The 14,812-nt window shown below is 34.2% G+C and overlaps 1 protein-coding gene across 1 annotated transcript in view; it reads right to left on the bottom strand.

Moving 5' to 3' along the window:
- The window catches only part of GRIK2 (glutamate ionotropic receptor kainate type subunit 2), a 585,197-nt gene that overhangs the window by 207,186 nt on the left and 363,199 nt on the right, over positions 1-14,812 (bottom strand). Inside the window, exons 8-9 of the mRNA XM_045844097.1 lie at positions 9,142-9,285; positions 6,528-6,635 (exon numbers count right to left, since the gene is read on the bottom strand). Of these exons, the coding sequence (XP_045700053.1) occupies positions 6,528-6,635; positions 9,142-9,285 (252 nt within the window). The remainder of the gene's footprint in view (positions 1-6,527; positions 6,636-9,141; positions 9,286-14,812) is intronic.

Below are 14,812 nucleotides of genomic sequence, written 5' to 3'. Positions count from 1 at the left end.
ATATGTACATGTTTAATTCAAATTCAGTAGTTGAAAAAAAACCATCAATAGTTTTTATTCTCTGTTGGGTAAAAAAACAAAATCATGTACCTTCAAATAAGGTAATACTATTGATTTCTAAACATAAACATCATCTGTAAATAGTTTTCTTAAATATTTTAGTATCTGAAGGTTACAAGTGATCAGGCAAAATGATAACTATAAACACACTAACACAGAAATAATCAAAATCTGTCAGTACAGTTCTGAGACAAGGAATATAATAATTTCTATATAATAATTTGGCAAATTAATTGGTTAATATCTCCAAAAGCAGACACCAGGCATGGATCCAGTCCAGGATGCATTTCTGCTTTTTGAGAAGCAAACAATTCATTGCTGCCTGGAAGATTACTATTACCCTTAGCAGAGTCTTCCTATGGGGAGGCAAAACAAATCTCAGTTCCTGGGAAAGTTTGGGGGGGTTATTGTTGCCATGGAGACGTGTGTGTGTGTGTGTGTGTGTGTGTCTGTGTGTGTGTCTGTGTGTGTGTCTGTGTGTGTGTGTGTGTGTGTGTCAAATGCCATCTTTGAGTGGAAAATAAAAACTGCACATCTAAAAATCTATCAAAGAAATAGTTTTCACCTAACTAGTGTGTATTTTCCATTTAAAATTAATTCTGAAGTCTGTAAATTCCATTCAGCAAACTTTTTCATAGGGAGTTAGTAAGTACAGGATTCTACAGGCAAGAGAAAGGTCAATAGCAAAGATTTCTAAGAAAAACACCACTTTTTCTTAAAATATACACTCTTTAAAAATTCCTCAAAAGCACTTTGAAACATGTTCTGAACCTGGAACATATATGCTTGAAAACTCAAGCAGGCAGGGTTTTCGTAATTCTCACCCTCTTCCTATATTATCAAAATATTTAAATTTTCAACAAGAAGCATATGGATTGCTGTTATCAATTTCTGTACCAGTGGGTACTAATGCAAAAGTGAATATTCAGGAAGTGAAAAGTTGTAATGAAGCTTCATTTGAAAATAAATGACATATTTAAACTTTTAAGGTTTGCAAATATGAATTATTTTGCTTTATAATATTTATTTGAATTCTTTGTAGAAATTGACAAACATTCCATCAGGTGAAATGTTTCAAGATTTTATCTAAGGATGTACAGATTAGAAGCTGATTTGGTCATGAAGCATGATGAGGCATTTGAGCATCACGCAATTGTTCATAGTCCTTAACACCAGGCCTTTAGCACCACATTTGGCAAAAGAAACGTATCTGTTACATCCTTAATTTTTAAAAATGAGTATAATAGTAACATAAAAACAATTTTAATAAGCATGTATTAGACTCTTCCTTTGTCTAAGAGACAAAGGAATCTATTCTTCAATTTCTATTTTAATATAAATGGCACATGCAAAGAATAGCAGAAAAATAACCAGAACTGACAGCAAATGTTGATGCTAGAGAAGGGACAGGAGAGGTACGCAAAATGATTTTAGTTTAACACCTCTACTTAAAAGCAAATATCCTCCAGTACAATAAAAATCCATTTGAACAACTAACAAGGTGAAATAGTAAGAGACTGTTCTTTTTTTCTTGAAAAGCATTGAGGATGTACATAGTGATGGCAAAGGATATTCAATAAGAAAATTCAATATGGGGCAGAATTCAGTGATTTTAGTTTTACATTATTCTTAGAAAAATAATTTAAGTATAAATGATTCTTTTCCCTCAAAATATCCTCTAAATAGCTCATTCTGCAATGGAAATGCACCATTATTATGCAGTGTCACTAACTCAGTTCAAATATGTTTTGTGTAAAGTCCTTTCAACAGTTTTTGCTCTAAGCCGAATCCCTTTGAAGTTGCATTCTAAGAACCTGCTGAACATTTCTAAACATATTATGCCATGAGTCATGTGTTTTCTTCCGTCTGAAGCTGGACTTTCCTAACCATGTATCTAAGCTTCAAAGGTAAATAGAGTTAAAACACTTCCAATGGTAAATCTCATCCTACTTACACATTTGGAAAACAATACAAAATCTAGAAAAACTCATGATCAATTATGAATAAATTTTTTACATTTCCTCAATTTTTCTTGGGTTTATTATTTTTTTCTATTTTTCCCTCTCCTTTCAAGTGACTCCCAAATAATCCCACCAAAAGACTGAATGTACAAGTAGACAATGGTCACCATGTATGACAAAGAACTTTGGCCTAGAATCTCTGAAGAAAACATCTCCTGTAGCCAAATACAAGCTAAAACCCCTCCAGCAATCTTCCCAGAACAATTAAAATTTGTTCAGTAACTGGAGCTCCCTTCCTCCTTTTTATGACACTCAGGGTCTATCAGAGAAAGTTAAATATGCACCCTAAGCAATCATGCAAGATGCCCCACTTCTAGTCCCTACCTTCCTCAGAGCACCCCTGGGGTATACCCTTTTTACTACTACAAAGCTTTTGCACTCTCCTGCCTGTCCTTGAATCTCTGCCACATGCAGGTGATGGTAGCTGGTTCCCTTGCAGGCTGTCAATAATAACTTCTGTTTGTTCTCATTGATTATCTTTTATTTCCACACCATACATTTATAAAAAAAATATAAATAGAATGATGATTTTTACTTTTTGATGTAATGGAATGTCAGAAGGTATTACATTACACCATGGGGGCGGGACAGATTTGCCATTGGTGGAGTATGCCTCCTTGTAAGTTCAGACTTCAGTGCAGCCTTCTCCTGCACAATAAAACCATTTACCCCTTGATGCCTTGACCCACCAGCCCAGCCTAATGACTGCTTAACTGATGGATTTCTCTGTTTCCACTCTGCAGGAATGAAGCAGGGCTGGGGGAAGAAAAAAACTGTACTATAAGAAAATAACTTTGCCGCAGACACTTGACTAAGCATTCCATGTGAAGTATCTGTTTTGATTCGCATAGTGATCCTCATTCATTCAACAGACAATACATATTTCTTGAGGATGTAGTTGGTGCCAGACATTTTGCTAGGCCTTGAATAGATAAACAGTGAGTAAGAGGACATTTTTCCCATTTAATAGGGCATGTATTCTTGCTGGGAACATAGCCTTTTTTAAAAAGTGCATGTAAATATGTAATTATACATTGTAGTAAGTGCCACTCTGAGAGACTCAGATTTGATAAGGACTTTGGGGATGTGTATCAAAGAAAACAATATTCAAACTGTGACACCTAAGTGAATAAGAGCAAGCCAGGCAAAGGGGTATTCCAGACTGGGAAACTATTGCTGAGTTAATAGAAAACTTTAAACCTGTGAGGAAATGGGAAAACAATCAGCATAGCTGGAGCATAGAAAACATCTTACAGGATGGAGAGAGTTCAGAGGGGAAGGTAGGAAATGCATTGTAAATGGAAGGGTTAAATAGACAAATGAAAGATCAACCGATATCTTTAAAGATATCGGCTGGCAGCTGTGGTTTGGGGAATGGCTCACAAGGAGGACTAGGACTGAGGGGTTTGTTGTTGGGGCTCTAATGTAGATGTCCATGTGAAGGTCCCCTGGCTATGAATTCAGCAATGGATGTGGAGTGAAATAGATGGATTCTAAATATATTTTGAAAGTAGAATATACGCTATGGTCTTTGAAATGACCAGAAGATTCAAGCTGGGAAAACTACTTATTCTGATTTTCCTTTTCTGATTGCTAGTACCAAATACAAGACTCTTAAATAAAGACAGTTGCTCTATTTATGGCCTAAGGTAGACAAAGTCACATACTACTTTTCCCCTTTATTCTCCCTCCTCTGCTCCACAGAGGCACTTTCAAGGCCCTGGGAGCTTCTTTGGGCAGATGTGGCTGGGTGTGTATGTGGTATTGGTGACTCTTCTGGGACCATGGCTAACTGAGCTGGGTTCCATCCATGGTCCCTGTTGAGATACAGTGGACAAGAGTCACAATGATCTATGGGCACTATCTAAATGCAAAGGATGTATCTATAGTAAAATTTTAAACACAAGCTCCTTTCTCTGAACATGGCCAGTTTCTTTGTCATAAACACAATCTGTTTCTTCCTGGTTTATCTGTTCTACAGTTGCAAACATCAAAAGCATGAGCTTTCTTCCTATTAACTGTTGTAATCCTAAGGTTCACAATTCAGAAAATCATCCAAAATATATTATTTTAATGATGTGCAAATACCATATGATCTCACCTGTAAGTGCAACCTAATCAACAAAACAAACATGTAAGCAAAATATAACCAGGGGCATTGAAATTAAGAACAAACTGACAGTAACCAGAGGGGAGGTGGGAGGGGATAATACAGGGATTGGGAACAACTATAAGGGACACAAAAGGGGGTAGGATCAAGGGTGGGAGGTGGGGATGGCTTGGATGGGGGGAGAATAATGGAGGGAAAATGGAGACAACTCTACTTGAACAACAATAACAAAATAAATACATTAAATAAATAAATAAATAAATAAAAATGGAAGAAAGGTCATCTTTTTAAAGCACTTATTACTGCCCAATCCAATATTATAATTTTATGAGTCCATTTATTATTTGCAGGTTTTCCTCACTGGAGTATAATCTTATAATAGCACAAAATAGACGTTCACTAAATATTTTCTAAAGAATTAATTAAATAAATGCAGCATGCTGGTCAAAGATGACCAAGACAAAATGAGGAAAAGGCAATAATACAAGAAAAAGTAAGGATAAAGCCAGCATTTCACACATTGACTGGTAAATTTCACCAGTCATAAGATAGAATTGGGGGTAGTTAAAATTCTTAGCCTCGATCCCTATAAATAATGTATTTTTGGTTCTTTTAGAGATCTTGATATTCTCGCTCCAGCCTATCTAAGAGGAAGCCCTTCACACTCAACCTTTTTGAGATGAGAAATTTGGCATAGAGAAGTTGGGCAGAGGATGAAATCCATGCATTTGTTATAGAACTAGAATTAGTTTTTTATTTATTTTATTTATTTCTATTTCTATTTATTTTTAAAGACTTCATTTATTTATTTTTTATTGTTGTTCCAATATAGTTGTCTCTATTTCCCCCCCACCATTCCTGCCCACCCCATCAACTCCTACCTCCCACCCTCCATCCTACCCACCTTTGGCTTTGTCCATGGGCCCTTTATACATGTTCCTTGATGACCCTTTCCCTTCTTTCCCCTGTTATCTCCCTCCCCCTCCCCTCTGGTCACTGTCAGTTTGTTCTTAATTTCAATGTCTCTGGTTATATTTTGCTCATTTGTTTCATTTATTAAGTTCCACTTATAGGTGAGATCATATAGAATTATAATTTAAGCCTCCTGAATCACCATATATCGACCTTTCCAAACTGAGAGCTCTATGAAGGTAGGAACTCTATGTCTTTTCATCTATGGGTTGGTAAGTACTTTTCAGGAAAAAGTAAAAGTCAAGTCAACAAGACTTACGAGCCCTCGTGAGGCAAATATTGCTGCTGCCCATGATGTAGCTGAAGACAGTCTGTTTCAGAGGGATTAAAAATATCTGTCCATAAACAGTAAATGTTAGAGCAAGGATTCTAGCCTCATTCATCTGAATTGAGTTCTTGATCTCAGCCATTCTACTAAATTAAAAAAAAAAAAAGACTACCTTTTGCTACTTAACAGCACTTTACTTCTGACTCAAAGTCAGGTCTGCCACAATGTCATTTCCAAACATTTACATTATTCTTTTTTAAAAAAAGATTTTATTTATTTATTTTTTTAAAAGAGGGAAGGGAGGGAGATAGAGAGAGAGAGAGAGAAACATCAATGTGCGGTTGCTGGGGGTTAGGGTCTGCAACCCAGGTATGTACCCTGGCTGGGAATCAAGCCTGTGACACTTTGGTTCGCAGCCCACGCTCAATCCACTGAGCTATGCCAGCCAGGGCTTACTTACATTATTCTTAAGATTTGAATAAAGTAAATCCTACCTTTCTTTTATGGGGTTGACTTCATATATTAACTTTTGAAGATAATAAAAACATATGATGTGAACTCTTTTAATATCTTTTTCTCTAACTTGCCTTCAACCATTCTCAATACCTTATGTCTTCTCAGAAGATTTGTACCGGTTTCTTTCCAACGTTAATTTCTCCCACTAATTTGTTCTCCAGTCTTTGATTTCTACCTTTATTACTGTCTCCTCCCACTTTTGCGACCTGGCTTCTCCATTAGTTTTTTAAAACATAGGGCATCCCAATGCCCTACTATTCTTTGAATTAACAAGATTGCTAGAGGTTCAGTTAATCCCTTCTGTCACTATTTATTCATTTCTCACTTCCACTCTCAGAATAGTTTTAAATTCATGGCTCTATACTAAAATTATTCCAAACTAGAATATTTCCCCAAGCAACCCATTGGCCTTCAGGCTATTCTCTCTCTAAACTCTCATTTACACTAATTCATTGCAAATATATCCCCATGATGTTTACTGTATGGCTCAAATCTAGCATTTTAACTCTATTTCCCTCATCTGTATGTATGTGTGTTTCATTTAATAATGAAAAGTAAATGAGCTGAATGCCTAAAATACCTTTTCCAGCCCTTCTTCCTTGAGGCTGATCACATCCAAATCAAAATCTGTTCGTAAGCCATTGGTTTTGTTGAACGTTATTCTGCCTGTGAGACCTTCCCAATGTGCCTGTAGGAAAGAAAAACTAGATTAGTAAATAAGTAAAGAAAGGGAAGAGAAAACACTTTTCCACAAAAAAAGGAAAACATTTTCATTACTTCTTATAAGCATACATTGCTATAGAATTTTAAAATAGCAAATCTCTTCTAGCAAAAATGAAAATAATTTAGTAACTTATGATAGAGAAAATAGTACCTATCTCACTAGAGATTATAAAAAGAATTATTGTTATAAAATACCACTCTTAAATTCATACTTACGTGAAAATAAACCTATACTATTAGTGTGAAAGAAACAGAATCTAGGAAAACCTATATTGTAATGCTTTGGTTATACAACTTTCCCCTGAGAATAATCAACTGATTAGTTTCTCCTAAGTGAGACTAGGAGAAATGTATCAAAATTATTTCACATAAAATTAAAGTTCCTGTAGTAAGAGTTTTCCATGTAAAAGGAAGTATATGTGATAATAGACTTAATGTGTTCACCCCCTCAAAGGTGAGCAAATAACTAGGCTTTAAAACACACACACACACACACACACACACACACACACACACACACACACATATGAAGGTTTCCCATTCTGCCAGCTATATTGCCAAAAATAGATGTTTTCTATTATTTGTTATTTGGAAATAAATTGAAAAAACATTTATATATGAAAAATTTAAATAATGTAACATATACTCACAAGTATAAAGTTTTAAAGAATAAAGACTAAAAATGGATGTTATCATTACTACATTTCTAATGCTTTGGGTGCTTCTTGGGTACATATGGGTATATATTTTAAAATAGTTTTAGGCTAATAAATTACAAATTAAATAGAAAAAAATATAATACATATCTCTATGTATTCCACAACATGTTATCAGTGAGCTTAAACATGTATTAATTGGTCTCCAGCAAGGAAGAAATGTTACTTTTAAACCAACTTCTTCCAAATAAAATTATTTCAGGGAATTAACACAAATCCATGCTACTATAAAAAATAGGCAATGTAATCAAAAGCACAGGAGTAGAAATGTCAAATAGAAAAACAAAGCTGGGGCAGAGAAGGCATCAGGAAATTTACATCAGGTGAAACTGTACTACTAATAAATTCAATCACAGATTCAATCCTGAACTTCCTAGCAACCAAAATAAAGAAAATATGATGAAAAAATACACAGGATCCATAATGTAAGACATACCAGCTACCCAGGAGAAGCTCAGCTTTTTCTGATACTGACTGAGGCCTGCAAGAAATGTGTTCTTTTTGTACTCAGAACAGCAACACTGTGATTTAGTGGACAAGACCCTCACCAACACCTTACCATAAATATAACAGTGAGGTTCATGCAACTGTTTTTACAGGGCTGTTTGACACACGCCTCAATACTCAAGCACTGCATTCAGAAAAAGCAATTCTTCAACTAGCCAAACCTGTGCACGGCATTTGCAGCTCTCTGATGCTGTTTTAAATCAGAAGTAAATATAATGTGGAACAATAAATGAAATGTATATCCTTCAGGCAGAATCATTTCACCTATCTGAGAGTTTTATAAGAATTAGACAAGAAAAATTCATATATTTTTTCCAAAGAGCAAGAGATTCTTAATTATAATCCTATTTGTGCTTTTCGTTTCAAGATGAATAATTTATTGTAAGATGAACTGATGATTTCTTGTAAGCCATTAATGAAAAATTTTATATGACAATAATACCTGTGATTTTCCATAGCAAGGATTAAATTTTCATAAGCTTTCATATAAATACTCCTGATTTAATTGGATGAAAAGTATCCTAAACTAACAATTTTTTTTTTGTGATAGGAAGAATAGGGAAAAAGAAGTGTGTGTGTGTGTGTGTGTGTGTGTGTGATTTTTAAGAATATTCTCTTTTCTTTCTCAGTATGTACATAGTCTATTACTGTAACAGATAAAATATTATATGGCCATAAGAATGATTGTATTATAAAGTAATATGAAGTAAACTTTGCACTTTTATATATCCATATGTTTATGTTAAGTGTTAGTATAATTAAAATAACAAGATATCATGTTTAAGAAGCATGGATCTAAAAGATAATTCTTTAAGATTTACAACCTGGGTGTAATTTAATGCAGCATGAAGCGCATGTATGTTAAAATTCATTATATGTTTTATTGCCTAAAATATAAACAAGCATTCTTTTAAACATTATATCTCCACATCACATAAATGACAAGTAGCACACACACAAAGTCAGGAATGTGAAACTAACAATGTCATAAACCACAGGTCACAGATTTTCATCTGTTTACACATTAACAGATATTTTGAAGTATGTCGATTTATTTATCATGCAATTTTCCTTCTTTCATTTGATGATTAAGCAACAACGTTAATTTGCTTGTATGGAGAAGAGAGAAAGTTTAATTTAAAAGATAAAAAGATAAAAGATAAAAGGTCACCTGTTAAGAAAACTGCAATAATCTCAATGCACTCAGCTTGAGGACAAAAGAGGGGAGATGCACATCTCCTGACATACCTCCTTGATTAGGCTCATAAAGCGGGTCCCAAAGCGCCAGGGTTTGTGCCGGTTACACTGTAAGGAACTGACTGTCATCTGGGGAAACTGTTGAACGCCCACAGACACGACATGCACAGCATCATACATCAGAGCAGCATCAGTCTGAAAGCCAAGAAAAAAAGAAACATGGAGTCCATGAAATATGTGAAACCCATGGTGATGGTTTGGAACTAAATACAGTGAAGGGATAAGAGAAATATACACCCACAATACAGAAATGTATCCCCACATGCTTTGGTTCTCTTAAGATATTATGATCAAATTTCTACTTTGGTTCCATTAGAATATTTAACTAATCTACCTTCCCTGAATAACCCAATTTCCTGTTGTTCTAGTATCTCTGTTGAAGTAAGAAACGTGCAAAGACATTCATTATTTCATTGTTGTTAGTACCTCTGTATCTATTTTACTCTCTCACAACAGAAACACACACACAGATAATTTAATTGCTAACATTTCAAATGGCTACATAAATTACATATTGAATATAAACATAAATAAGTAAATTATTTCCTTGTATAGGAAGAAAAAAAAGAGATTCTATAGGAGATTCACCTAAAAATGTAAAAAATAAACCATGATCTTTTCTTTAATTCACTTTTTCAAAAAATTCAATCTCAGAAATGATACTACAGTTTTGAATATCAATACATGTATTAATCCCTTTTCAAGAAACTATGCTTAATCCTCTCTACTGTTTTCTTTTCTAAAATTTCCATGTGAATGAAGTTCATTTTGGCTCCTCATGTAAAACGAGTACGAATTCTACCATATTTGCACCTGCTCAAATGACTGACCACTTCAGAAGTTGATGATAAAAAAACTAAAATGTTTATAAATCATAACGAACCACAGGCTCAGTGACTGTCAATTCTGGGTGAAATGGACCGTCACATTCTGTCTGACTGATCCATGCCAGGTTCACTACCTACATATGAGGACCGCGCTGACAGTGCGGGTAGCAATGAACTTGGGGCCATCTGCTTGGCATGCCTGGGAATGAATGCGTGTATTTCCTCTTCTCATTCACACAATTAGTGAGCTGTGAAATGAATTCCAAAATGAATAGGAACCCTGTAGATTATAGTGCTTGCCACAATACAATACAAAATGAGTACACACAGTATCTTTTATGCAAATGATCCTAAGGAGCTCTACCACATAAAATGGAAGACAGCTAAAGAGCACAATGCAATGACAGAACACCCTAATAATGCACTTTATAGTTCATAAATCTTTGGGGAGACTAGCTCAGATTCATAAACTTCATTTTATAAATACCAGCTGACAATTTTCACATACTTTGATGGCTGCATAGTGAAAACTAGAATAGACAAAGAGATGGATACAGGCATGCATCACGAGCCTGAGGTTGAGACTGATATTTGACTTTGGCCTGAGTTAACATTCAGAAGATGTATTTCATATATCACACAGGTGGTTATAAAAACAGTTACTAAGATATGAAAGACACATTCGATTTTTAGTAAATAAATATTTGTTCAAAAATAACTTAAAAATAAAATATCTCTTCAAAAATCACTGTTAAAAAGTATAGAAAAATGAACACCTTCAAACTAGATGAAAGATAAAGGCTATTTTGCAATTTGCACCACAAGGAACCTTAAAAAAAACCATTTTCTTTTAACCCAGTAATTGCCTTAAGAAAATCAAACATAAGATCAAAGGCTGCATACATTACTTATTTTTAAAAATAGATAAAAGTGGAGACCTGGTGACCTTTTCATGTTTTTGAAAATAATCAAATTGAAAATTGCATGGTATATGTTAAGTGTAAAAATAGATTATACAGAACTGTATTTCCAGTATTAACTTTTATATACATCTTTATAAGTACTTGACATGGGCTATTTAACTTACTTGACTCTCACAATAATGATTTAATAACAAACACTACTGATGTTCCTATTTTACAAATGACAAAAACAAGGCTGAGAGAGGTAAAGTAACTAATGAAAGCCACACAGTTAAGAAGTGAGAGAGGCCCAGATTCAAAGGCCTCCCTGCCTTTGGCTGGTGTTCTTTATCATACTGCATGTTGCATGAGCAACAACAACCACTGAAAAAAGAAATCAGAGGGAAGAAAATATAATAAAATGATACCAATGATTACTCTGGGAATTAAAAGTGACTAGAAGTTTAATGTTTCCTTTTCTTAGGTTTTTACAATTTTTTTTAAAGATGGAAGGTTACCCCAATAAAATTATTCCCAAGAGGGAAACTTTTATCTATTTCCACAACATAACTGAAAGAACAAAATCTATGACATTCCCACTATCCTGTCATGATTTACTGACTTATAACCACAACTAAAATGACAATGATAAGAAACAAATTAGCTTAAATCAGAGTTCAAAATATTGCTTTGGGGACATAGTTGCAGCTTCAAAATCAGAGGACGCAATAGTTGATAGTAAAATTGTTTGAGAACTGTGATTTTAAGTATTATTTTAACAGGGATAGTGTATTTAGTAGTCTACAAGGTGGGGCAAACGTAGGTTTACAGTTGTTTATATGGAAAATAATACAATAATTAATAAATAATATAAGAACAAACTATTTTGCATAATGACAGCTGTAAACCTACTTTTGCCCTACTCTGTGTAAGTTAAGTACTAGAGAAAATATTTTAAATAGTTAAAAAGTTATTGGTCAAATTGATTCTTGATTTCCAACTTTAAAAATTGTTAATTTATGATAAAGAGAAATATAGAGATTCTTAAACTGTTCTTTACATATTTTCATTAATTAAGGGGGCTTTTTTTCAGCCTACTTTAGAGTAGTTGTTTTATGTGATAATATGTTTTTATCTTACATTTAAATTTGATATTCTGTCAGACTTACCTTTACTTTCTTCTTTGAAAAACTGTACATATTAAAGTTCTTTCACTTTAAAAAGTTATGAGGAACTAGGTCTTCAAAAATGTTTATCATGTTTTCACAAAAATGCATATGCTTAAAAATGTGCCTTGTATTAGTAATAATATCAGTTAACATTTGTTGAGTATTTACTGTGTGTGAGGTATTCTTCTTAAATCGTTTCCTGTACTTGTCATAATCATCATCCAGCTGGAAGTCCATTAAATTTATATCCAATAAGAAACCAAGGCAGAAAACTGTCAAGTGACTGGCCTAACATATCTTATAGATGGGAATCTGGATTTGAATCCAGACAATCTATCCAGAGGTCACATCCTTCCCTCAAGTATTTTTGCTCAGTGCTCTACATTTAATAAAGCAAAATAGGTTAAGTTACTTTGAAGTTACAAAATATAAGAAATACCAGTAAGTACTTGAACGCACCAATCTGTATAATTTTTGATAAGCAATAAATATTCATGTAATGAGAATGCACTGCAAAGTAAGGAAATGTATAGATTGTGGAAAATTGATAAAAATAATTTCACACAAAAAATAAAATACATCAACGTATGGGATTGGATCAATAACAGCTTAGTTAGGAAGTTAGTAATGTTAACCAGGAACAAATTCATGAAAGGAGTAGATTTCTGCTACATAGCTGCTGCTCAGAAGATTTTCAGACAGCAGAGTATCTTTCAAGATCAGGTTTAAAGGGCCTCTCTCACTCCCAGCTCTAAATTATAAAGATTGATTGAGCTGCTCTTGCTAAGTCTTTCACACCCTCATTGAATCTGTAGTCCCTTGCCTTGATTGCTCTCTCAGTGGGAAATAGGAAAAAAGAAGTAAGGGGTAGGACTGAAGGGGAGAAAAAGAGACACACAGGTTAATTACTGTGCCATCATTTTTATACTACTATGAAGTTGCACTGCATGCTCACTTTATGCTGCACAACCCTGTTATTTTCTTTACATGCATTTTCACAAAGACTGTAGGTCTTAGAAGGGTAGCAAGGTTAAAACAATTCTCTCAAGGTCTTATTACTTTGAGAAACAAGACACAGAAAACAAGACTCAAGCAAAGCTTAGCTTTTAAAACTACCATACAAACTATCACAACAAGAGTCTGGCAGGAATAAGACTCAGAAACAAGACTCAGACAAGGCCTAATTCTTAAAACCACAGTCCCTATCATAATTTACTACCTCCCTAAGCCATATCCCCACTGAAACTATGAAAAGTAAAGGAGGAAAAACTAATGGCCGCGTTTCATATTTTTGGAGGCTCTGCTGAATACTAGTCAATTATGTTCCCAAGTCCCATAGAGAGTAAGTATGTCTCTGAGCTGATATTCAAATAAAAGTTCATTTGGCTCCCAAGTCAGATATTTTCCTCCATACATCATAGCTACCTCTAAGGAAAGTTTCAAGGTTAAACATAATTGTAATTTAGCCAATTAAATTAACATGAAAAATGTGTACAATTTGGCTATTAAAATTCATGTGAGGGGGTGAGATAAAGTTGTAGTCATTCACATCCTAAACTACAAAGACAAAAGCTAAGCAGAGGGGAAAAAATCAGCAGTGAAGACAAAACAATCTGTCCTATTTTCTCTCTTTCAAGTATAATTACTCATTTATATATAAATAGGTTACACTTATTGGAAAGTTAGACGATCTGTTCGCCCTGGGAATACAGCCCAGGAGAAAGAGTGACTAGATAGGCAGAGATAGAGTTCAGTGCAGACCTCTGTTCTCCAGAGCTGGGTCAAGCAGCTGTTGATAGCGGTTGGAGCCCCCTTGAGAGCCTATCTCAGACTAGAATGGAGCTGGGACTTTATTTTTCTTTCTAAAATAAGTTAATTAACCTACAAAGAATGTCTGTCAGTCAAAAACTAGTTTTGCAAACCTTTAAAATTGTGCAATACAGTCCTACACATTTCAGTAAATCTGTAGTGATCTTTCTAAATGGTGGTTTAAAAGATCATGAAAAGTGCCTTTGCCTACAGTTTCGTTATGCATTAACCACCTCACTAACTTATTGTTGGGTTTATCTTTCACCTCGTCTAACTACTGTTAGCATGGAGCACGTAACAGGAATGCAGGTGGGAGAGTGGCAAAAGCTAGTATCTACAGCTGAGCTATTGCCACAGAAATCAGTTTGGTCACCGAGTGACATTTCATCTCTCTCAGGTAACCTCATGTCTGATGAGACGTGGAAGTATGGAAAGAACAGTGAAATATGCTTAGATTTCCTTTATGCTCTGAAAAAGTCCTTTTAAATAATTGCACCTTTTAAATAATTGAAGAATCAGAGAAAGCAGATGCTTTCAGTAGTTTCAAATGATAAAAAATTATTGTTTAATATTTTTGATTTTGCATGAATAATTGAAACATTTCTCAATATGTAAAACAGGAATAATAATGGACATTGTGAACAGTTAAAATATTTTTATGTACTTAGCTTTCATTTAAAGAAGAATCTAGAAGCAGTAATTACCAACTATGTGCATGTTCAGTGTACATTATTTCTGCTTCTGATCACTGTAATCATGATCATTAAATATCTTCTTTGATATCTTCTGAGATAGATGTTCTAGGAATTATAAAAAAATGAAACAGCTATATCTGTATGAAGCAAATAGTTAGAAATGAACAATTCTGAACTACATGCAGACATAGAAGAGAACACCAGTAGATAAAATCTCTCAGATATACTAACATCTTCTCTCAGTAAAGAGCTATCAAAAT

Source organism: Phyllostomus hastatus, unplaced genomic scaffold, assembly GCF_019186645.2.
Source record: "Phyllostomus hastatus isolate PE091 unplaced genomic scaffold, TTU_PhHast_1.1 phas_contig_40, whole genome shotgun sequence".
Lineage (NCBI taxonomy): Eukaryota > Metazoa > Chordata > Mammalia > Chiroptera > Phyllostomidae > Phyllostomus > Phyllostomus hastatus.
The sequence above is the reverse complement of the archived record's forward strand: the minus strand, read 5'-3'. Positions and strand labels throughout refer to the sequence as shown.